The 23710-nt window shown below is 37.3% G+C and overlaps 1 protein-coding gene across 8 annotated transcripts in view; it reads right to left on the minus strand.

Annotated features, from left to right (window-relative positions):
* Window positions 1–23710, minus strand: part of loxl3a (lysyl oxidase-like 3a) — a 58913-nt gene that overhangs the window by 21066 nt on the left and 14137 nt on the right. For 7 of the 8 annotated variants that reach the window (XM_087280766.1, XM_087280764.1, XM_087280765.1 and 4 more), the window contains 5 exons: window positions 23283–23446; window positions 15881–16098; window positions 4775–4967; window positions 4083–4263; window positions 1402–1556 (listed from right to left, as the gene is read on the minus strand). In XM_087280766.1, coding sequence (XP_087136892.1) covers window positions 1402–1556; window positions 4083–4263; window positions 4775–4967; window positions 15881–16098; window positions 23283–23446 — 911 coding nt within the window. Of the gene's footprint in view, window positions 1–1401; window positions 1557–4082; window positions 4264–4774; window positions 4968–15880; window positions 16099–19257; window positions 19406–20009; window positions 20106–23282; window positions 23447–23710 lie in introns of all 8 variants that reach the window. The other variant, XM_087280768.1, reaches the window with a different exon arrangement.

Genomic DNA, 23710 nt, shown 5'->3' on the forward strand with positions numbered 1-23710 from the left:
TTGGAACGCAAAATTACCCATTATGCTTTGCGTGTATGCGCAAGGAGAATGCGAAGAACTTCCAGTCGGCAGCTGATGCGTGTAAACAGTCACATTTGGACAGCTTTGAAACGATAGTTTTAATCTATTTTACCTGCTTTTATCCTCTTTGAACTAATACTGTTGTCCATCAGCGCCACCCCCTGGACTGATCATTTAAAGAAATGCGATCTAATAGGATGAAAAACAGCTGCTGTGAGGCATTTTCCCCTCATTGTCAGACGGCATCTTCTGCAGTTTAAATGAAGCCTTGTCATCGCTAAAGTCAACATTTTCTATTTATTTCAAATATATAACCAGCCCAAACAAATGTAATTCACCAAAATGTTTGACACACACACGTAGCCTGTACTGTGCCACTGATACACTGATTTAATAACTGTGACAAAGTGAAAATATAGGCTAGTGTCATTTCGAGATGACAGAAAAACACAAACCGTGGTGAATACAACACACGAAATAAAACACAAACAGCACTTGATTAGAATGAACAGCAAATCAGCCAGCAGAGGATCAATAACAGACTTTTATTGGTCATTTTTGTAAATTGCTCGACTTTCATACCTGTTAAGTTTCATGCCAGTACTCTGGTTTGCTCTCTCTCTCTCTCTCTCTCTCTCTGTGTGTTAAAGAGCCGCTGAGCTAACAGCTGACAGGCCGGGAACGCACACACACACTGTATTTCTGACGGCAGACACGTGAACTAGGAGAACGTTTTTCTCGTATTTCTGACGCGCTTGAACCACATGTGACAGATTATAACGGCTTTAACAGACACATTTCTAAGATGTGTGTCACAAAAACACTCTGTTATCCATTAAAAACGTCATTGAAACCCATTTACGGAGCGCAAATTACCAGTTGTACACGCTGTAAACGGAAGTTTTTAGCATTCTACCGGAAGACGCAGGTCGCTATGGTGCCTTCCATGCAGCAGCCATGAAAAAGGTCTATAGCGTTGTTTTACATTGAAGTTTTCAATTTCATTACCTGAATACTGTTAGACTCTCCAGGAAACACTGTATATTTCCCTTTTATTTTTAATATGTTCTATTTTATGAGTGAATCAACAGAAAAGGCCCAAATCAGTCTAAATCAATGAACTCTTTCTAAATAGAGCTGTTCAAGCTATTTAGTGAAATTGTGTTCATATTGCAATATACAGTTGATGTCAGAATTATTTGCCCTCCTGTAAATTTGTTTTTCTTTTTCAAATATTTCCCAAATGATGTTCAATAGAGCAAGGGATTTTTTTTCACGGTATTTCTTATTGTCATATTTTTTTCCAATATTGTGCAGCCCTACTTTTTATCTAAACAAATCTTAGCTAACTTGCTTGAAATGAAAACGTGTGTGTCTGACCAGTTTCTCGAAGCCCATGTAGGGAATGTTGCAGATTACAGAGGCGTCCTCCGTGTGTTTGCAGTCTTCAGCAGTGATACTCTGATGAGGACAGTCCCACAGACTCTTCTCATCCCCACCACACTGGACCTCATTCATGTAGATGGGACCCATACCTGTGGATAGGAGACCATAATAGGCTTATAATTGGTGATTGATCCACTCATGCAAGGGGATAAATGGCTGCCATGTGGCTGGTGACTATTCTACCAACATGTATGCAACAGAATATACATTAAGAACATTTTGTGAAAACCAATCTAATTGTTAATACTATTAGAATTGAATAAAACCTAAACATTTTGCTAAGCATCATTTTTATTTCCATATAAAGCAGTCAATTCTCAAAGTTGTCTCAAACTTTTGTCAAGCACTTTTAGTTCACGTGAAGCAATTTTTATTTTAAACAAAGCTGCTCTAAGAAACAGAAAAGTTTGTTCAGATCACAAGCTTTACATTTGTTAAAAAATGTTACCGGCCAATTGGTGAGAGTGAGGAAAACTATTTAAACTGACCATAAAAAAATTAGCTGACCATATATATATATATATATATATATATATATATATATATATTTTTTTTTTTTTTTTTTTTTTTTGAAGTCAGAATTATTAGCCCCCATTGATTTTTCCCCCTTTTTTAAAAATATTTCCCAAATGATGTTTAATAGAGCAATGACATTTTCACAGTATGTCTGATAATATTTTTTTCTTCTGGAGAAAGTCTTATTTGTTTTATTTCTGATAGAATAAAAGCAGTTTTCAATTTTTTAAAAGCTATTTTAAAGACAAAATTATTAGTCCCTTTAAGCAATTTTTTTTCCGATAGTCTACAGAACAAACCATCATTATACAATAACTTGCATAATCACCCTAACCTGCCTAGTTAACCTAATTAACCTAGTTAAGCCTTTAAATGTCACTTTAAGCTGAATAAAAGTGTCTTGAAAAATATTTAGTAAAATATTATTTACTATCATCATGGCAAAGATAAAAAAGCAGTTATTAGAAATGAGTTAATAAAACTATCATGTTTGAAAATGTGTTGAACAAATTTTCTCTCCCTTAAACAGAAATTAGGGGAGATAAAATAAACAGTGGGGCTAATAATTCAGGGGGGCTAATAATTCTGACTTCAACTGTATATTTGTTTTTGAATAGTTTATATAGACATCAAGAAATGTACAAAACTATCTATAAAAGCTCTGAATAATCAGCCAAAATCTACTTACCAACCAATGAAATAAACAATGATTCATTGATTAATCACTAATAATTATATATAAAACAATCAATTAACCAAACACCTTTTTTATGGTCCTAGTGGAATGTAAGTTATATTTACAGTGTCTCCGCGGGATCTTAAAAAGTCTTAAATTTCAAAAACAAAGGGCTTATGATTAGTCTTAAATTGGCTGATAAGTTGTGTTTTAAATAATTTTAAACAGGTCTTAATTTTCCTATCTCCATTTAAAGTCACCCATTTAGGCTTACACCCATCCAAATACCATTTCATTTTAATAAAACTTTTTAACAAAAGTTTATTTAACTCTATTTACCAATAACGTATAATTATCTATTTTTACAAATCATTTGTTTTTAATCTTTTATTTTTATGTTTTAACTGGGCCACTGGGCTGGAAGGGCATCCGCTGCGTAAAAACATGCTGGATAAGTTGGCGGTTCCATTTCTTGTGGCGATCCCTGATTAATATAGGGACTAAGTCGACAAGAAAATGAATGAATAGGCCACTGAAAAAAATACTTAGGATTAAGCCTTGTGCAAGTCTTAAATTTCATTCATAATGGTCTTAAAAAGTCTTAAATTTGACTTCATGAAACTTGTAGAAACCTTATATTTACTCATCAGCTCAGATTAAAATTTTTGTTTGATTTTTAAAGATTGTTATGTTTTTTTATTTGTGACCCTGAACCACAAAATCAGTTCTATATTGCATGATCATATTTTTGGCAATAGCCAAAAAAACATTTTATTGGCTAAAATGATAGATTTTTATTTATGAGATAAATTATTATAATATCAAGTAAATCATGTTCCATGATGATATTTTGTAAATATCCTTTTAAAGTATACGGCAGCTTAATTTTGGATTAGTAATAAGCATTCAAACTAAAACTGGACAATTTTAAGGGCCGGCTTCTGAGTATTTAGATTTTTTTAAGCCTCAGTTTACAGATTTTTAAATAGTTGTATCTCCATCAAATATTATCCCATCCTAACAACCATACATCAATGGAAAACCTATTTATTCAGCTTTTAGATGATGTATAAATCTCAATCCCCCCCCCCCCAAAAAAAACAATTATGCCTGGCTTTTGTGGTCCAGTGTCACAAATGTCTGTATAAGTGTACTTGTTTTTATGTTTTTACATCCCATGGGGCTTAAACTTGAATGTACAGAGCCTCGCAGGGACCAAAATCGAGGTGAGCATGCTTTGAAATCTCACAGAATGAAATTTTTTTAAAAATATAAAAGTGCCGATTGTTTCCTGTGAGGGTTGAGTTTAGAGGTAGAGGAGAGATATTTACATAATAAAAACATCATTACGTCTATAAGAGTCCCTGCATGGATATTGGAACAAGAGTGTATGTGTGAGTTTAGTAGTTAGATGGATGCTCACCCTGGCCCATTCGTGCTCCGGTCAGAGCCTCTTTAGCAGTACCGAAGCCCAGCTCTCTGCACACCACACTGGCAGACTGCAGGTTCCAGTGGTCGTCACACACTGTACCCCACTCGCTGCCCTTCAGGACCTCCACACGGCCCTCTCCTGCCCTTGCACCACCCTTCAGCCGCATCTGAGGCTGCAGAACATGTAAGAGCACCATCAATACAAGCAACAATACAGATATTCATAGAAATGCTGCTGATATTTCCTATACACAAAAACTCCTTGTCTAGTAAAGGGTTATTATCTGATTTCTACACAAAGACAACCATCTTGATCTTGTTTTAGGAATAAAATACCACGCAAGATCAGACTGCGTAAGATTATTATGATTGTTTAAGATGATTTGTTTTACTTAAACTTAAACCTTTTACCTGCAGCTTAGTTACAATCAGAGACATAATTTAAGACCAGTCTTGCATTTTCAGATTTCAGTTTTAGAAAGGGCAAACATTTTTATTCTTAATGACAAGCACAGAGGAATCATTCACCACAAAACTAGCAATGTGAGCGAACAAAATCAATATAGTTAGTTTTGATTCCATGTGTTCTTTCGCATTTAGAAGGTTTTGTTGCAGTGCAATCAGAAATCCTAAATGACAATATAAAATTAACGGATTTTAAAAAGAATGGCATTATGTGCTCACCACTGGATTGAGCTTGGCTTTGCGTACTCTACCCTGTGTGAACTGCAGCCCGGGCACACAGCTGACTACAGCAGCTCCTCCACCAGGACAGGGGGCGCTAGAGTTGGCCCTGCTGAACTCCATCGTGCATGCAGAAAGATGAGCCTCGTTCCCTGAGCAGGTCACTGAATGGATACGGTAAGCGCTCTTCAGACTAAACAGAAACACAAAAATTAATATGTAAAGATTAATTAGCTACATCTGTATGAGCAATAATATAATAGTAGCGATTTATTATGTACCACATACAGTTGACGTCAAAATGATTTGCCATCCTGTGAATTTTTCTTTCTTTTTTTTTTTTTATATTTCCCAAATGATGTTTAACAGAGCAAGGAATTTTTCACAGTATTTCTTATAATATTTTTTCTTCTGGAGAAAGTCTTATTTGTTTTATTTCAGCTAAAATAAAAGCAGTTGTTATTTTTTTTTTTACATTTTAAGGTCAAAATTATTAGCCTTTTAAGCTATATTTAATTTTAATCGTCTACAGAAAAAACCATCATTATATAATGACTTGCCTAATTACCCCTGACTTGCCTAATTAACATAATTAAGCCTTTAAACGTCACTTTAAGCTGAATACTAGTATATTGAACAATATCTAGTCAATTATTATTTACTGTCATCATGGCAAAGATTAAATAAATCCACTATTAGAAATGAGTTATTAAAACTATTATGTTTAGAAATGAGTTAAACAGAAATTGGGAACAAAATATACAGGGGGGCTAATAATTCTGACTTCCAATATAATTCACCTAAGACAAGGAGCCTGAATGGAAAGCCTGGCAGATTTATCACATTCTATCAGCTTGCTGTGAAATACTGGACTCCAGTTTGCTGTGAACAAATAGTGCATGCTGACATTGCGTTTCCAGTTACGTTAAATTTTGGAGCTCTATGTAGTAAGTCTACTTTTATTTGATCAAAAAGACTATAATATTGGTAACTATTCAAAATGATATGTTGTTTTATTATAAAATGATGAAAGACATCCAAAAATTCTCAAAAAAAATTCTGTCAGCATTTACTCTCACTTTGTGAAGTTTATTTATAAAATAATTTCGAGAGGATCACATGCTTATAATTGATTGCGGCTGGCCCCGCATTATCCAATTTATGATTCACCAATTAGATGATTCCTAGGCCATTAAAAATACCCTAAGTTCCATATAACAGCCATCTTCGTTTTGAAGAATCCCTTCCACCCCTACTCCTCCTCCTTTCCTAGATGGATGGCACAGTGGCCCAGTGATTAGCACTGTTGCCTCACAGCAAGAACATCACAGTTCAAGTCCTTATTAAGCCAGCCGACGTTTACGTGTACACGTTCTCACTTCTATAAAGCTTAAAGTGACATTTATAGGCTTAACTAAATAACTAGGCAGGTTAGGGTAATTAGGCAAGTTATTGTATAACAATGGTTTGTAGACTATTGAAAAAAAAATAGCTTAAAGGGGCTAATAATTTTGTCCCAAAAATATTTAAACAAAAATTAAAAACTGCTTTTATTCTAGCCAAAATAAACCAAATTAGACTTTCTCCAGAAGAAAAAAATATTATCAGACATACTGTGAAAATTTCCTTGCTCTGTTTTTCACATTTTAATCAGCTTTCCTGTATTTTAGCATACAAATACTTTCCAGGGCCACTGTACAGATAATAAAACCTTTTTATAAAATTCCTGGAAAGTACAGGCATTAATATAGTGTCTCGGATTGCTTTTTAATGTGCAGAGTGAGCTATTTCTAGCCAAGCACTTGTGGCACGAGCATGATATGAATGTCAAAATTACAAAGACGAAGAGAAGTACAGTATTTCTCATTTTTCCTCTCTGTAAATTATGTCAGAACCCATGATCATTTAAAAGCTGTGGAAAAGATAAATGGCAGCTTTTTCATCCATCGAATATTACTTGTGTTTAGTCAGCTGGTAGACTTTAATATTAAGCGGCAATAAGTGTAAATAAAATAGTCTTCTGTCAAGGACGTCAGAATGATGAGCAGCGTGTTTTTGGAGTTTAACTCCAGCATGCTGAGGACTTGAGCTCATGTCTGAGGAGGAATGAGTCTCTCAGTGGGTTTAATTCACACACACTGAGTGCATTTGTTAAAATGACAGCTATTCTCAGACAAATGCACACGTGAATTCTCAATTGCTAGCTTGTTTTTCGGTGCCGTCACAAACTGCTTACATTTCACCATCTGCTGTGAATCGGAGTAAGTGTCTGGGATCAGATGTGGATGATTGTTCCAGCACAGATGGAGAAGAGAAGCTATACAAGCACAGCAAAACAAAGCGAGGAGACTGCATGGAATCACACTGAAGCTTCATTACAGGATCTGAGGAAACCTGCCGCTACAAGCTGGAGTGTTTTGGGTGGTTTCCAGATCACTGTGTTTTCTAAAAGCGTATTTACTCCAGTTGAAGGGTATTTTCGTAAACTTAAACTGAAACTTAGACTAAAATAACATCTTTGCAAGCTGAAATTACCTACAAATTTCTATATTTATAAAAAACTAAAGCTTAAATAAAACAAATATTCTAAAAAAACTAATCGAACTAAAGTAATACCACAAATAATATGTTTTCAGCGCTCATTGTGTGGTGAAAAATCTGACCTGCGGCTGTTTAGTGAAGTACCTGCAGATTCACTGTAAAACAATATTGCTCCTTCAATATTTTTAGTCAGCTTGATTGATGCTAATGGGCGAGGCAGTGGCGCAGTAGGTAGTGCTGTCGCCTCACAGCAAGAAGGTCGCTGGGACGCTGGTTCGAGTCTCAGCTCAATTGGCGTTTCTGTGTGGAGTTTGCATGTGCTCCCTGCGTTCGCGTGAGTTTAGAAAATGAACAAAAGAATGATTGATGTTAATTGATTAAACTAAAAAAAAATAAGTTAAACTTTGTGCAAGTTCAAAAATTAAATAAAACCTGATTAACTTATTCAAATAAGTAAAAGCAAAATTAAAATATTTGTTGTCTTAACTTTTTGTCAATACATTTTTTATAGTGTGGAACTTCTACATCCAGATACTTTAGTTTCTTCACTTACTTATTTTCTCCCAGAGCTGTTTATACCGAAGTTGATATTTAGCCACACCATGTTGGTGCTTTGTAACAACTAATTTTTTACGAAGTGGGTCGTTGGCCCAACGCTCAACCCACAACCTGGAGGACATACACACATGCACTACGGACAATTTAGCTTACCCAATTCACCTACAGCACAATGTATTTGGACTTGGAAACCGGAGCACCCAGAGGAAACCCAAGCCAACACAGGGAGAACATGCAAACTCCACATAGAAATGCCAACTGGCCCAGCCGGGGCTGAAACCAGCAACCTTCTTGCTGTGAGGTGACAGCGCTACCCACAGCACCACCATGCTGCCCCATTAGTTTCTTAATCTGCCACAAATATAAACTAGACATGTTTAACAATATAATCTTTTATATGAAAAGGTTTATCTGAATTTTTCTTTTACAATTTTAAATTTGAATGATCTTGGGTTCATTCTTTGCTTTAATAATTTGTATTGTTATTATTAGAATATTTTAGTAAAAACAATATGTAAACTGTGCATTAATCTTTGCTTTGGTCTTCACTGAAAATGTTCTGGTAAGTCCCCTAAATTGTTGGCATTCATTAAATGAAATTGAAATGTGTTCACAAAATAAAAATAAACAACTAAAACTAAACTGAAACTTATAGCAAATTTTTAAATAATATATAAAATAACTAATAATTAATAATTTGACCGCACTGTAAAAGCAAAAAAAGTGATTATAGACCTAGATAGATCTGTTAAGTTGAATTAATTTTTAGAATTATGCATATAATTTGTTTAATTTTTTTCTAGTAAATCAAAACACACACACACACACACACACACACACACACACACACACACACACACACACACACATATATATATATATATATATATATATATATATATATATATATATATATATATATATATATATATATTTCACTAAAAGTGGAAATCAGTTGTTTTGGCACTGTTTAAAGCAAATTCATTCTTCCGGTTTGAAAAGAATGTGTTGAAAGGTTAAAAATGATAAGGCAGTACTATCATCAACCAGATAATGTGACTGAAGGGAATCTGGTGGAGAGAAATCCTTTATTTGCAGACAGCTCTCAGATCTGCTGTAATTTGCTGTCCATCTCCCCTGTGTCTCTGTTTGGGTTGCCAGCAGCACATAACAAAACTCCCCTTTTCATGCAAAAAATTCCCTCTTTTGCCGCTGGACACTCCCACCTAAACCATGCTAGACAAACCCACTTTCCTTACTTTTTCAAACTAGAGAAAACACCCTGCTGACACAGTGGCCCTTTAAAGCAACAGGTTTGTTCACTTTTTAAAGGGCTCCTATAATGCCAAATCATCTTTTGGAAGCGTTCGGACAGAAGTGTGTGCAGGTATAGTGTGCACACAGTAGAATCAGAGTAATATAAACACAACTTAAATGTTAAGTTTCCTAATGTTAAACTAGGATCTAAATCCCAGCGATTTTGAGGCCCACCACACAGTGAGATAGCAGTGCGGTTTTCCCTGCCGACCGATAATGATTGACAGGCACGTATTATCATGACTCAGTTTTACCATGTATTATTATGTCATTTCATGTCATATTATCATTTGCTTCAGCATTTGGAGTGGAGCACCTCTGTTGATGTCAGTTTGATGCTTCAGCCACAATATTCTTAGCCACACCCCTCTTACTGTTAGTTAGCTGTGAGGGAATGATGCGCAAAAAGAAAGCCCCACTGCCTACTCAATGTCTAGTTTCAGTTGGAAGTGCATCAACATACTGAAATAAAAGTCTTTAACCTTCTGGTTTGATGCTTTAGCCACAAAATTCTTAGCCACACCCCTCTTACCATTACTTTGCTATGAAGGATTGATGCTAAAATATAAAGCCCGCCCCCTACACAATATTCCAAGTCATTTTGAAGTACATCAACATATTGAAATAAAAGTCTTTAAACTTCCAATTTTACACTTCAGCCACAATATTCATAGCCACACCCCCCTACCGTTATTTTGCTATGAGGGAATGATGCGCAAATATAAACCCCGCCCCCTACACAATATTCCAATTCATTTTGAAGTACATCAACATATTGAAATAAAAGTCTTTAAACTTCCAATTTTACACTTCAGCCACAATACTCTTAGCCACACCCCCTTACCGTTAGTTCGCTATGAGGGAATGATGCGCAAAAAGAAAGCCCTACCTCCTACTCAATGTCTAGTTTCAGTTGGAAGTGCATCAACATACTGAACTAAAAGTCTTTAAGCTCCAGGTTTGACGCTTCAGCTACAATATTCTTAGCCACACCCCTCTTACTGTTAATTTGCTTTGACAAAATGATGTGCAAAAGAAAGCCGCGCCCCCTACTCAATGTTCCGTTTCTGTTGGCTTCCGGTTTGATGCTTAAGCCACAATATTCTTAGCCACACCCCTCTTACTGTAATTTGCTTTGACGAAATGATGTGCAAAAGAAAGCCCCGCCCCCTACTCAATGATCCATTTCATTTGGAAGTGCATCCACATATTGAAATAAAAGTCTTTAAACTTCCGATGTGACGCTTTAGGCACAATATTCTTAGCCACACCCCTCTAAGTGTTAATTTGCTATGACAGAATGATGTGCCAATATAAACCCCGCCCCTACTCAATATTCCAATTCAATTGGAAGCATATCTACATACTAAAATAAAAGTCTTCCGGTTTGATGCTTCAGACACAATATTCTTAGCCACACCCCCTTGCCGTTAGTTTGCTATGAGAGAATGATGCGCAAAAAGAAAGCCCTACCTCCTACTCAATGTCTAGTTTCAGTTGGAAGTGCATCAACATACTGAACTAAAAGTCTTTAAGCTCCAGGTTGGACGCTTCAGCAACGATATTCTTAGCCACACCCCTCTTACTGTTAATTTGCTAAGACGGAATGATGTGCAAAAAAGAAAGCCCCACCCCCTACTCAATGTTCCGTTTCAGTTGGAAGTGCATTCACATATTGAAATAAAAGTCTTTAAACTTCCGGTTTGATGCTTTAGCCACACCCCTCTTTCCGTTTTTTTTTTTTTTTGCTATGAGGGAATGATGTGCAAATATAAACCCCACCCCCTACTCAATATTCCAATTCTTTTGGAAGTACATCAACATATTGAAATAAAAGTCTTTAAACTTCCGGTTTGACGCTTTAGCCACAATATTCTTAGCCACACCCCTCTTAGTGTTAATTTGCTATGACGAAATGATGTGCCAATATAAACCCCTCCCCCTACTCAATATTCCAATTCAATTGGAAGCACATCAACATACTAAAATAAAAGTCTTCCGGTTTGATGCTTCAGCCACAATATTCTTAGCCACACCCCTCTTACCATTAGTTTACTATGACGGAATGATGCAAAAAGAAAGCCCCACCCCCTACTCAATATTCCGTTTCAGTTGGAAGTGCATCCACATACTGAACTAAACATTTCAGCTACTTCAGTCTCATGCAGACTTTTAAGCTGTTCTTGGATGACTTCAATGCGCCATTAGACCTGAAAAATGCTTTCTGCATCAATAAAAACAATTCGAGGGCATTCATTTCTTGTGGTCATTTCGGCCCTGGAACTATGCATCATATCAGTTTGTCATAACATTTATTGCTATGATATTAAATCAGAATGAATCAAAGAGACATCTCCTAACACCTTGGCTTAGTACGAAATTCCCATCAGGGCCTCAGATATTTGTATGGTACATTTTTCACTGGCACAATGATAAAGCTTCCACATCCCTCATACAGTTAAAAACATTTTGGCCGGCATCCCAGAAAGCCACATATGGGATTGATTTCACTTTTGAAGAACTTTGTAAGCATACTTCACGTAACCATGCATAGAAATTCTGGAGGGCCAGCAGAACAGCATCACCCAAGTGAAACGCTGGGGTCTGCAATGACAGATCAATCTCTGACAGTTCACATATCCAACAGGGTTTGTGCCAGGTTTCATAACTACAAATGCTGACGTGCATGAACGGATTCTTGCGAAGGCTTTTGCCACAGCATGTGATGATCTATAATGATTCATTGGATGAGGTTCATAAAATAAAGACATTTTCCATCTATTTAAGAGCGCATGAATATGTGCAGTCAATCTACATTTCTAATAATGCACAGTGCTATGAGAAAGTGTTTGCCCCTTACTGATTTCTTATTTTATTGTATGTTTGTCACACTTTAGGTCCGACAACCAGGTCTGATTACTGTCACACCGGCTCGCAATCAAGAAATCACTTGAATAGGACCTGCCTGATAAAGCAAAGTAGACCAAAAGATCCTCAAAATTTGGACATTATGCTGACATCCAAAGAAATTTAAAAACCAATGAGAAAGAAAATAATTGAAATCTACAGTCTGGAAAAGGTTATAAAGCTATTACTAAAGCTTTAAGACTAAAGTGAACAACACTGAGAGCCGTTATCTACAAATAGCAAAAACATGAAACAGTGGAGAACCTTCCCAGGAGTGGCTGGTCGACCAAAATTACCCCAATAATCTTGTTTTTCGACAATCTTGTTTTTCCATTGGCAGATTATTTAGCTTGATTTAAGGGAAAACTCACTTAATTTTGGCATATTATTTCTTAAAACAAGACAATATGCTTTGCTTGTCTAAAAAATGCTTCTTGATTTAAGAACTTTTAGATATTTGGACTAGAAACAAGACAAAAAATCTATAAGAAAAGCATTTTTTGCAGTGCAAACATACAAAAAAAAAAAAAAAATCAGTAAGAGAGCCAACACTTCTTAACACCACTGTATCTAAGACCTAAGGGAAACTATATTTGCCTCTAAAAGACATCTAAGTGCATTTAAAATATTCAATTTTCTGAATGAATATTGACATTTTCACGTTCTGGCTAAAATACATGCACTAAAAGAAATAGGCTTTAAATAACATCTACATAAAAGACTGCACAACAATGCTCCCTCGGTATCCGAAATAGTCTAGATCACACAGATAGATGATAGTTCAGAGGAAGGCAGCCAGCCGCAAATTAGACAGTCAGCTTCGAGGAATTTCGAGCAGACCAGTTCTTTAAAAATGCTGTTTTGATCATGAAGTTACTTAGACTGTTGTAAAATACTAAATAAATATAAAGGATGAAAGCACAAGCACATTTTTTTCAAGAATAATAAATAATAAATAAAGGCTTTTGAGTGATTTAAATAATAATATTAATGAGCACCTTGAGTTATAGATGAAGGGTTTTTAACTGATCGTCCTCAAAGAGTGTCTGTACAGAGTTCAATATCTGAAGAGGTTGTTTTAAACACTGGAGTACCCAAAGGCTGTGTGATATCACCTGCATTATTTCCGATGTATATAAGTGAAATGCAGATATCTGAAAGCAATATTACCCTACTCAAGTATGCTGATGACATGGCTGTGGTTGGACTTGTGGTCAAAGGAAAGGAGGAGCTAGAGAGGGCCTACTTTGAGCACTTAGAACATCTGGTGACCTGGTGCGACGAGAGTGCTTTGTCACTAAATGCTTTGAATACTAAGGAACTAATCATTAGGTGGGAAGGGTAGCCAATATGTCATCCAGTTACTATTGAGGGTCAACGTGGAGATTGTGAACAGTTTTAAGTACTTGGGGGTTATTTTAGATAGTAGTTTAAAATTTGGTGAACACGCAGACTATATCTATAAGATGACAACACAGAGACTCTTTCTTTTAAGGAAATTAAATTGTTTTAATGTTAGTAAGGGTATTCAGAGAAAGGTTTATACTAGTCTGGTTGAAGGTATTATCTCCCATTATATTTCTTGCTGGTACGGAAATCTTGAAGCAAGTATAAACTTGCAAAGATCGTTAACGCGGCTAGTAAGATCATAATGGATCCCTAGAAGTAGCTTGTGGAACTGTATATAAACCAGACCAGATGGAGAGCCCCACAGATAGTTCAGGACTCCACCCATCCTCTTTATTATGAATTTGAAAAGCTTCCTTCAGGTAGATGATACAGAGTACACAGAGCAACAAACAAGTATTTTTGTTTAGTAGTTTGTATGTTATTCTGTGGTTTCATAGCCAGGGTTGTGTGTTGGTAATCTGTGGTGTAGGAAGCTTTGCGTTTGTGTATTTATTTGTGATGATTGGAAGTCCAAAAATGAATTTCCATACGTGTGGACAATAAAGATTTCCAATAATAATAATAAACATCGCCAATGATATACATTAAGTACTGCTAAATAATTAAGTACAATGCTGAAGTCAGATATTCTGCTTTGACAAATGTATATACATGGCGGAACGTCTGTCTTTGTTTTGGTTATTTGGTCATAAACCCGCCCAATAACAGTTTAGCCAATTATATTTCACATTAATATATTATTATTATATTATGTATATTTCTGAAATGGGACCTCCGGTGGACAGTAACAGCCTCCAAAATGAGACGCAGATTCAGAGTTCCGCATGGCGTGGTTATAAATTAGCAAATAACATAATCATTACAAATGTAAACATTAGGTGAGCAGGTTGAATTGTAACCCCATGTCTTAACAACACCCTACATGATGAGATTTGCAGTGATAAGCAATTGGGCTGTTTGCACCAGACGAAACACAACAGAAATTTAAATACAGCCATTCAGACACAAAATAGTGCACTTACTGGAAAAACCATACAATTTATAATATAATTAATACATATTAAACCTCTTTAACATTTTTAGATGTACATGCTGAATCACTGATATGTGTTGGCTTGCAGTTCTAAAGTTCAATTTCAAAAGGTTTATAATATTTTTAAGACCTGTGGTAAACTATCCAACCCAGGCTCATTCTGAAAATGTAGTCCAGCGGATGTTTCTGGAGACCGCGAAATATGTCCCGGAAGGTACGTTTGGCTGCATTTAATTTTTTTAAGTGAACGCTACCGGGCGGTGTGACGCGGTTCTCTTTCGCGCTTGCCGGCTGACCCACTTACCTCCGTGTGGAGGGCTTTCCCGCTGCAGTCAGTTTGTCCGGTCAGCTCATCGTGTGCGTTGACGGACTTATGGTGCAGAGAGGAGGAATTGACGAAGGCGTCCCCGAGTCCGGGGAAGTGTGGTTCCAGAAACCAGGTAAGACAAAAACAAAATCCAAAAAATAAAGCGAACGAGTTCATAACAGAGTGACAACGTGGTAAAATCCGAAAACAGACGAGGGTTTTTCTTTTTTCTAGACGGCTTTTCTAAATTGTTGCTCGGGTTTAGGGAGGTGAGCAGGCAGGCAGGTCAATCAGTAAAACTGGTTGGGTTCAGGGAAGGAGGGAGGTGGGTCAGCCGATTGCCTGGTTGCGCAGTCAATCATTCGGTCAGTCAAACAGCGGCCTCTGGTGGGTTGACGCCAGAACAGCACGGGCGCGAACGGCACCTGCGAGAGACGTTCTAGATACAAAAAAGCGCACACAGCGGCCTCTCGCGGATTCGCAAAACAAAAACTGCTCAAATACGTACCTCCCGGAACGTATTTCGCAGTCTCCAGAAGCGTCCGCTGGATTACGTTTTCAGAATGAGCCTGGGTTGAAACTATCTGCTGCTGCTTTCAGTAGTATGGCAATAAATGTCCTGTGAAATGGTATTCACAGCACATGTGGTCTACCTGAAGAGATCTGTTGTTCATCTGCAAGAAATAGAAGCCGTTTCTAAAATATAAATTTCAGGTGTTGGTTAGGACAAAACCTCCTTTTATTCCTTCTATCGCGTGCCATTGCTTTTATTTAGAACACGACTTAAATCAGCCTTTAGGCTCGACAGTCAGGCATACTGCTGTTAGTGTTGTCAATCTGGCAAGCTGCACTTGCATGTGTTTTAAACCAGGTGTGCAATACCTGGTTCAACCACTGGGTGTCAAACTTACACACTGTGCCTCTAACATTTATTAAGAGACTGCTTTTTCTACAAGTCATATTGAAAATGATGCAGCAGGGTTTTTTTTGGACAAACAATTGCAAACTTGTATCCCTGAAACATGCATTTTACCTGTTCGGTTTCTTTCCCACAGATCTCTGCGAAGGGAATCCCATCATGCCACACACCACACGAGAGTTCTTGATGGTCCAGCCGGTGTTGCAGATGTGGCCCCATCCTTCCTTAAACTTCACCTCCACCACTCCCTCAGTCACAGGCAAACGACCGGCATGAGCACCTTTAAGCGGGCGCAGACGAATCTTCTCCATACGCTTTTCATCCACCTGCATCTAAAACATACACAACTCAACATCAAGACAGGTGCATCCAATATACACTTTCAGCAATAAAGGTACGAATGCTGTCATTGGGTGGTGGTACATTTTCAAAAAAGTACACATTTGTGCCTAAGAGGTCAATATTGGTACCTTAAAAGTACATATTAGTACATAAAAGGTTTACCTCTTGACATGTTTAATCAATATGGAGCCTTTAGGTACAAATATGTACACATGTGAATGCTCTTATACCTTTATTTCTGAGAGTATTCACTTTGTTCTGCAATGTGGACGCAAGCTATTTTTCTCCTATAGTTTTAGGACTTCTGATTCATTTGCCTATGGGATAAATGACTATAAAAACTATAAAAATGCTGGGTTCCACCCAATCGATTTGAGTTGGGACAACATGAAGAACTTATTAGTTTTTACAAATTTAAGTGGATTGAACATAAAACAATTAGGCTGTCCTAAAAATGCCTCAATAATTGTGTTGTTTAAGCTTATTTTAAGTAGCTTGAACAAACAACAAACGTCGTTTTTTGAGTGACAAAAAAACTTCTTACTCTAAAAACAATTGTGTTTATGACAACCCATAAAAATAATATCATAAAAAAAGACCAGTTTGCAACATGAAACAGCATAACAAACATTTTTTCATAAAAAAAATAAATAAATAAAAATCAATCAGTGATTGATCAATGAGAATGAATCAATGAGAATGAATAAGACCGTAGAATTGTCTTGAGGAAATTAGGTTCCAATGGTTGTGCCTGCTCTTAAAGTGGGCACAAAACTAAAGTTAAGATGTGACGTACATCCACTTGAAATGATTTCTTTTGTTCTTGGGGAACAGATTTTGTTGTTAGAAGATGAACGTGGCTAACAAAATGAAGGAAGATTTGAATGACAGTTTGAAGGATTACTGTCCACCACAGTCGGCTCTCTGGTACAAAATGATGCCCAATGTTATTGAGAACGAAGAGCTATTTTTGATAGATTTCTAGAATTGTGTCATATTTGTTTGAACCACTGGCATGCACAAAAGCAGGGCAGAGTTAGACACACACTGATAACCCTGTCCTAAAGTACTGATAGCCCTGCCCTAAAGACACTCCATGTGACCAGAAGTGAGAAAAGATATTTCGAGGTGGAAGTGCACAGCTACATCCAAAACAGTCTCATTGTGGATACGCACCCAGACCTATATTTCTGGAGTAAGCGAAATACTTACCCCGGAGTACGTCTGGCTTCATTTAGCCTGTGAAACGAACACTATAAGTTGGTATATTGCTGCCAAGAGCTTCTGTTCCTTTTTGCACTACTGCTTACCTTCATATGTATGTCTTTTTTGGTGTTACCAGTTACTGATGGACTTGGCATGTGGAGCGGAGTGGAGAGCAGCAAGATGGGGTTTGAATTTGGCGAAGACAATTCCAAAAACCAGGTAATACAAACAAAAAAAAAAAAACAACAGGCTGAAATCGTGGTAAAATCATGCGGCCACAACAATCTTTCTTTTCTAGATTGCTCTTGAAAACACTATCGGTTGGGTTTAGGGAAGGGGGTAGGTGGGTCAGTGTTGTTGGCTGAAATGCATATTGCGGCCCCTGGTGGGTTTATGCGAAAAGAGTATGCGCATTTGGCACATACGATAGAAATTTGACCACACAGCAGTCTCTGGTAACAAAAAATGCAAGCCACGGGTGCCCAAAATCAGTCCTGCATAGTTTAGTTCCAACTTCCTTTAACACATCTCCCTCGAAGTTTCTTCTTAATAAGCTGGTTCAGGCGTGTTTAATTTGGGTTGGAACTAAACTTTGCAGGAAACAGGCCCTAAAGGACATACCTCTGGGTACATATTTCGCAGTCTCTATATATGCAGACCTGAGCACGTATCCGCAATGAGCCTGGGTTTGATAGATCGTTAGAAAAAGAGTACATTAAGATTTCATGTCGACTCAAAGTGAAATAATAATTGTCAATACTGACGGTCTGTTTGGGGAAAGCATTTTTCATCTTTCTTAAAATTTGGAAATCTGCAGTGAGATACAATCTCCAACTTACATTTTTTGCATTATACTATGAGGTTATTTTTGTGTGTGAACAAGGCTCATGCTGGACACGAGTCATCACACATGAGGGTTTTGGATCGTTTTTGGTAAGCAGTCAAACCTCACAGTTGTTGTGCATTGGCTAGAACGCAAAATTGTCTCCAGCGTTTACACAAGCACTTCCAAATGTCTGGCCAGCACAGTCCACAAAATCTGCTGAGCACCTTGCCATGGGACAATCAACTGAAATCTGAATTTTTCTGTGGACAGGAACAATGTTTAGTATTAAATAAGTTATAAATAATAAACTATAAATAATATTAAATATTATTAATAATATTAATAAACTATATAAATTATTTATATAAAAATAAGTTTATATATATATATTTTTGTGAATATTTTTCTGCTGTCTGATTTTGCACTCCATGGAAATGAAACACATCTAAAAGAAGGCGGAGTTCCAGGACACACACATCAATTGCGTAGTCATCACTGACCAATGATCCAAGGTCTTTAGGGTGTTTAGGACCAAATCAAATTCCCTCAAAAAGTTTACTTTGGTGGGCTGTTTTGAACTTGCTAAAAGAAGTTCAAAACGAAATTGGTTTTGGCCGGATTATGTTTGAAATTACATAATTTCATTTTTTTTTTTTTTTTTGAAGTACACCGGGCCTTTAGCACTTATATAATTTCTGAAAATGAACAGACAGCAACTAATTGCTCTGAAGAGAAGTAAGCCATATCTAAAGACAATCCAGGAACATTCTGATTACGTAGCCCTATATAGATTTCTGAAGAGCGCCAATTATGTCCCAGGAGCTAAATTTTTTTGTTTTCGTGAATATGTTAGAGGTCGCTGTGTACGCTTTTTGAGATCTCAAATTTCTTGATTGCCGTTCATGCCTGTTCTCCACCAGAGGCCGCTGTCGACTGACTGACTGATACCCCCACCCACCCCCTTCCCTAAACCCAACCAATAGTGTTTTAAAAAGCAATCCAGAAAAAGAAAAGCTCTCACGGCAACCTGAATTTTACCATGTTTTCAAAACTGACCACATTCTCTCCCTGTTATTTACTTGTTTGTTTTATTTGAAGGCTTTTGTTTTTGTCTTACCTGCTTTCTGGAACTGTTCTTCACCAGACTTGCACCCCGCCATCACAGTCAACTCCGCTCTGCATTTCAAATTCTCAGATGTATGCGACGAGCCCCTGGACTAACTGGTAACAGCAGAAAAGTCGTCCATATGCAGGTAAGCGGGCAGCTGGTAAGCACAAAATAGAATGGCGTCATACCGCCCCGTAGCGTTTGTTTTAAAGACGAAATGCAGCCATACGTAGCTCTGGCTACATAAATCATGATGTCCAGAAATGTATATGGGGCTACACTTTTAGAATGAGCAAAAGTTTCAGAATTAGCCACCTAGCAACCATTCAAAACCACCCTAGCAACCACACTGCAACATGCTAAAAAAACAGAAAATGCGTTTTAATAGTACAAGCATAACACGCATTGTCTTCAAAAAAATATAAATAAAATAGCTATGCCTACTTAGATGTAAATGTCAAAACAATGTCTAGACAATAAATGCAAACGTCTAAACGTCTAGTACCACAACACAATGTATAACAATTTCACTTTACTTTAATGTACAATTCACACTATTAACAAACAATTAGCTACAACTATTAGCTCAATATTAGCTGCTTATTAGTTTGGGAGTAGTTGGCTTTAGGCATCAGGTAAGATTAGAGATGTAAAATAAGATCATACTTCATAAGTGCTAATAAACAGTTCATATGTTAATAATAGACAGGTAATAAACCAGTGGTGAAAGCTGTGAATTGTGACTTAAACTAAAGTGTTACCTGTCACGGTCACCAAGTTCACACTAGAGGGCACTCTACACATCACATCTGCCACTGAACCGGAATACACTTCCCATAATTCTCAGCACCTCACACCTGGTGTTGATTAGACACACACATTATTTACACTGATTACATGGAATATTTATACATCATTCACACATACACATCCATTGCTGAGTCTTGTTCCCCTGTAGTGAGCATTATGTAAGTATTTTTATGTATTGTGTAGCTGTGTTTTTGACCCTTGTTTGTTTTGTTCTCCCTTGACCCTTTCGCCTGTTATGACGATTTGCTCCTGTACTGAACCTCGCCTGCGGATACTTTTAATAAAAGCTGCATTTGGATCCTACCCTTGTTGTCACCCTTCATCATTGCGTTACGGGAGCTCTTTGCACAAAGGCCAATGAATTCTGCATGTAGGCATCGCTGCAGCGCGGAGACCTAAAAGTGGGAGGGATTACTCCGCAAGTAGGTTGGGTGGCCTCCAAGTGGGAGGGACTTAAACCACAAGTAGGCTGAGTAGCCCACCCACTTGGAGCTGGCTCCGACCTCTGTTTATACCCTTCTCGAATTCTGCAGCTCATATTTATTTTGTTTATGTGTTCATTTATCCGCAAGTGTTTCTATATGCGTATTTTTGGTTCTGTGACAAGTCCACATTGCACGTTATATAATTTCCGCAACAACAAAAACATTCGTTTCAAACATGCTTGCATTCTTCAAAACAAATAGCGTGCAAATTATGATTACTTTAGGAACTTCTTTGTTCTTTGGGAAGCACATTATTCCTGCCAATCTCTGTTTTTTTGGAAAACAATAGTAAATTTGGATGTGAAATCAGTCATTTGCAACATTCCAGTCAACTCAAACACATCTGATTGTGCACAGTGAGCCGCAATCCGCAGATGCTGCCAGAGGTTTTGTTTGACACCCACTTGTGTTCCTTCTGCCTTAAGGACAAAAACATCGAGAAAACTGGCAGATATGCTGAGTATATGGCACTTCAGCACGTCCTCAGCTCAGCTTTTTTCTCTCCTGCTTTTCACTAGAGCTAAATCTCCAGGCTCTTGTATCTCTACATCTGTCTCTCTTTCTCTGGTGAGCTTCCAGCCCACAGACAGACCATCAGAGACTAATTTACTACAAGACTTTGAGCCGGAGCAGAGTGACATTTGCTGTGGACTCGTTATATGAAAGCAGGAACACAGAGGAAAAAAAAGAGGCTGTCAAATGAGAAGAGAAGATGAAAAATGAAAAAGGGAGAAAAAAAAAGCGCAGTGGAAGAGACGGATGAAAACTGTATGACAGAAAGTAAATGCATTTTTACAATGCTGCCAAAGGGGTGCAATAGGTGCTGAAACAATAAAAAAATTATTAAGAATAAAATGACAAAAACACATTAAATAAAATGTTATCTACTTGCCTGATTAACGTAGTTAAGCCTTAAAATATCACTTTAAGCTGAATACTAGTATCTTAAAAATATCTAGTAAATTATTATGTACTGTCAACATAGCAAAGATAAAAAATAAGTTATTATAAATGAGTTATTAAAACTATTATGTGAAGAAATGTTTTCCCATTAAAGAGAAATTGGGGAAAAAATAAATAGCAAGGCTTTTAATTTATTTTTACTGTATCAAGTCAAGTCAAGTCAACTTTATTGTCAATCAAACCATGCAACAGTACATTACACAGTAGACTGAAATTGCGTTTCTCCCATACTCCAATGTGCAATTTAAAAAAAAAATAAAAAAAAAAAAATATGACACACACTAGACATAAACTAAACATTTAACTAATATAGTACAAGATAAATTAAATAATAGACACTAATAAACTGTGAACAGTTACCATATATCCTATTGTTCCAGAATATGACCAAGTTGAGGTATTTATTGTAGTGCAATTAGGTGCAGTATGGCAAAAGTGCAAAGTGCAAAGTAGCAGCTTAGAGGTAAGTGAATTTTGTAAACATGTTACACGTGCAAGGAATATTAACATAAGGAATATTAACATTAAGGAATATTAACATAAAAAAGATATATATATATATTTACACTCACTGGCCACTTTATTAGGTACACCTTGATAGTACAGCGTTGGAGCCTCTTTTGCCTTCAAAACTGCCTTAATCCTTTGTGGCATAGATTCAACAAGATACTGGAAATATTCCTCAAAGATTTAGGTCAATATCGACATGATAGCATCTTGCAATTGCTGCTGATTTGTAAACATCCATGATCTGAATCTCCCGTTCCACCACATCCCAAAGGTGCTCTACTGGATTGAGAACTGGTGACTGTGGAGGCCGTTTGAGTAAAGTGAACTCATTGTCATGTTCAAGAAACTTGTCTAAGATGATTCACACTTTGACATGGCACTTTATCCTGCTGGAAGTAGCCATCAGAAGATGGGTAGACTGTGGGCATGGTCAGCAGCAATACTCAGGTAGGCTGTGGCGTTGACACGAGGCTCAATTGGTACTAATGGGCCCAAAGTGTGACAAGAAAATATCCCCCACACCATTACACCACCATCACCAGCCTGAACTGTTGATACAAAGCTGGATGGATGCATGATTTCATGTTGTAGACACCAAATTCTAACCCGACCATCTGAATGTTGCAGCAGAAATCGAGATTCATCAAACCAGGCAACATTTCCCCATCTTCTATTGTCCAATTTTGGTTAGGCTGTGTGAACTGTGGCCTCAATTTCCTGTTCTTAGCTGACAAGAGTGGCTCCCGGTGCCAAGCATCAAGCCTCAAGGTTCGACGTGTTCAAAGATGCTCTTCTGCATACCTCAGTTGTAAGGAGTGTTTTTTAGTTACTGTTGCCTTTCTCTCAGCTTGAACCAGTCTGGCCATTCTCCTCTGGCATCAATAAGGCATTTGCACTCACAGAACTGCCGCTCACTGGATATTTTCTCTTTTTGGATCATTCTCTGTAAACCCTATAGATGGTTGTGTGTAAAAATCCCAGTAGATCAGCAGTTTCAGAAATACTCAGACCAGCCCGTCTGGCACCAACAACCATGCCACGTTCAAAGTCACTTAAATCAACTTTCTTCCTCATTCTGATGCTCAGTTTGATCCATTGAGTCTTGACCATGTCTAGACGCCTAAATGCATTGAGTTGCTGCCATGCGATTGGCTGATTAGAAATTTGCCTTAACATGCAGTAAATATTAATAAAGTGGCCGGTGAGTGTATTTAAGACAACACACTTGATTAATTACTTATGCATTTAATTAAAGGGATCTTTTACCTCGATGATGTTAGACTCTGCAAAGCCTGGAAGTCTCTCATCTTTGCAGATGACCCCTGCATCTTCCTGGTGCGTGCAGTCACTGTTCCCCCAGCCACGGGACACACATTTCTCAATGCTGTTTTCACTTCCTCCACAAATCACATTATCCAGCCAGATTTTACCTGCAGAAACATAGATTTTTACCCAGCTTACAACAAAACTTTCATAAAGTGCAAGCTTATTTGCAGATATGTGAAAGCATCCAAACAGCACAGACTAAAATGTAAATGAGTTTTTGACTTGACCTTATTTTATCGGTCACACCAACTAGGCTTGTCATGATGAAGATTTTTTGTTGTGTGATATATTGTCACAGAAATTGTTGCGATAAGCAATATTATCGTCGTTTCAGATCATTTTATGCAAATGATTGAAGTGATTTCACA

The sequence above is a fragment of the Danio rerio genome, chromosome 14, assembly GCF_052040795.2.
Source record: "Danio rerio strain M-AB ecotype USA chromosome 14, GRCz13ab, whole genome shotgun sequence".
NCBI lineage: Eukaryota > Metazoa > Chordata > Actinopteri > Cypriniformes > Danionidae > Danio > Danio rerio.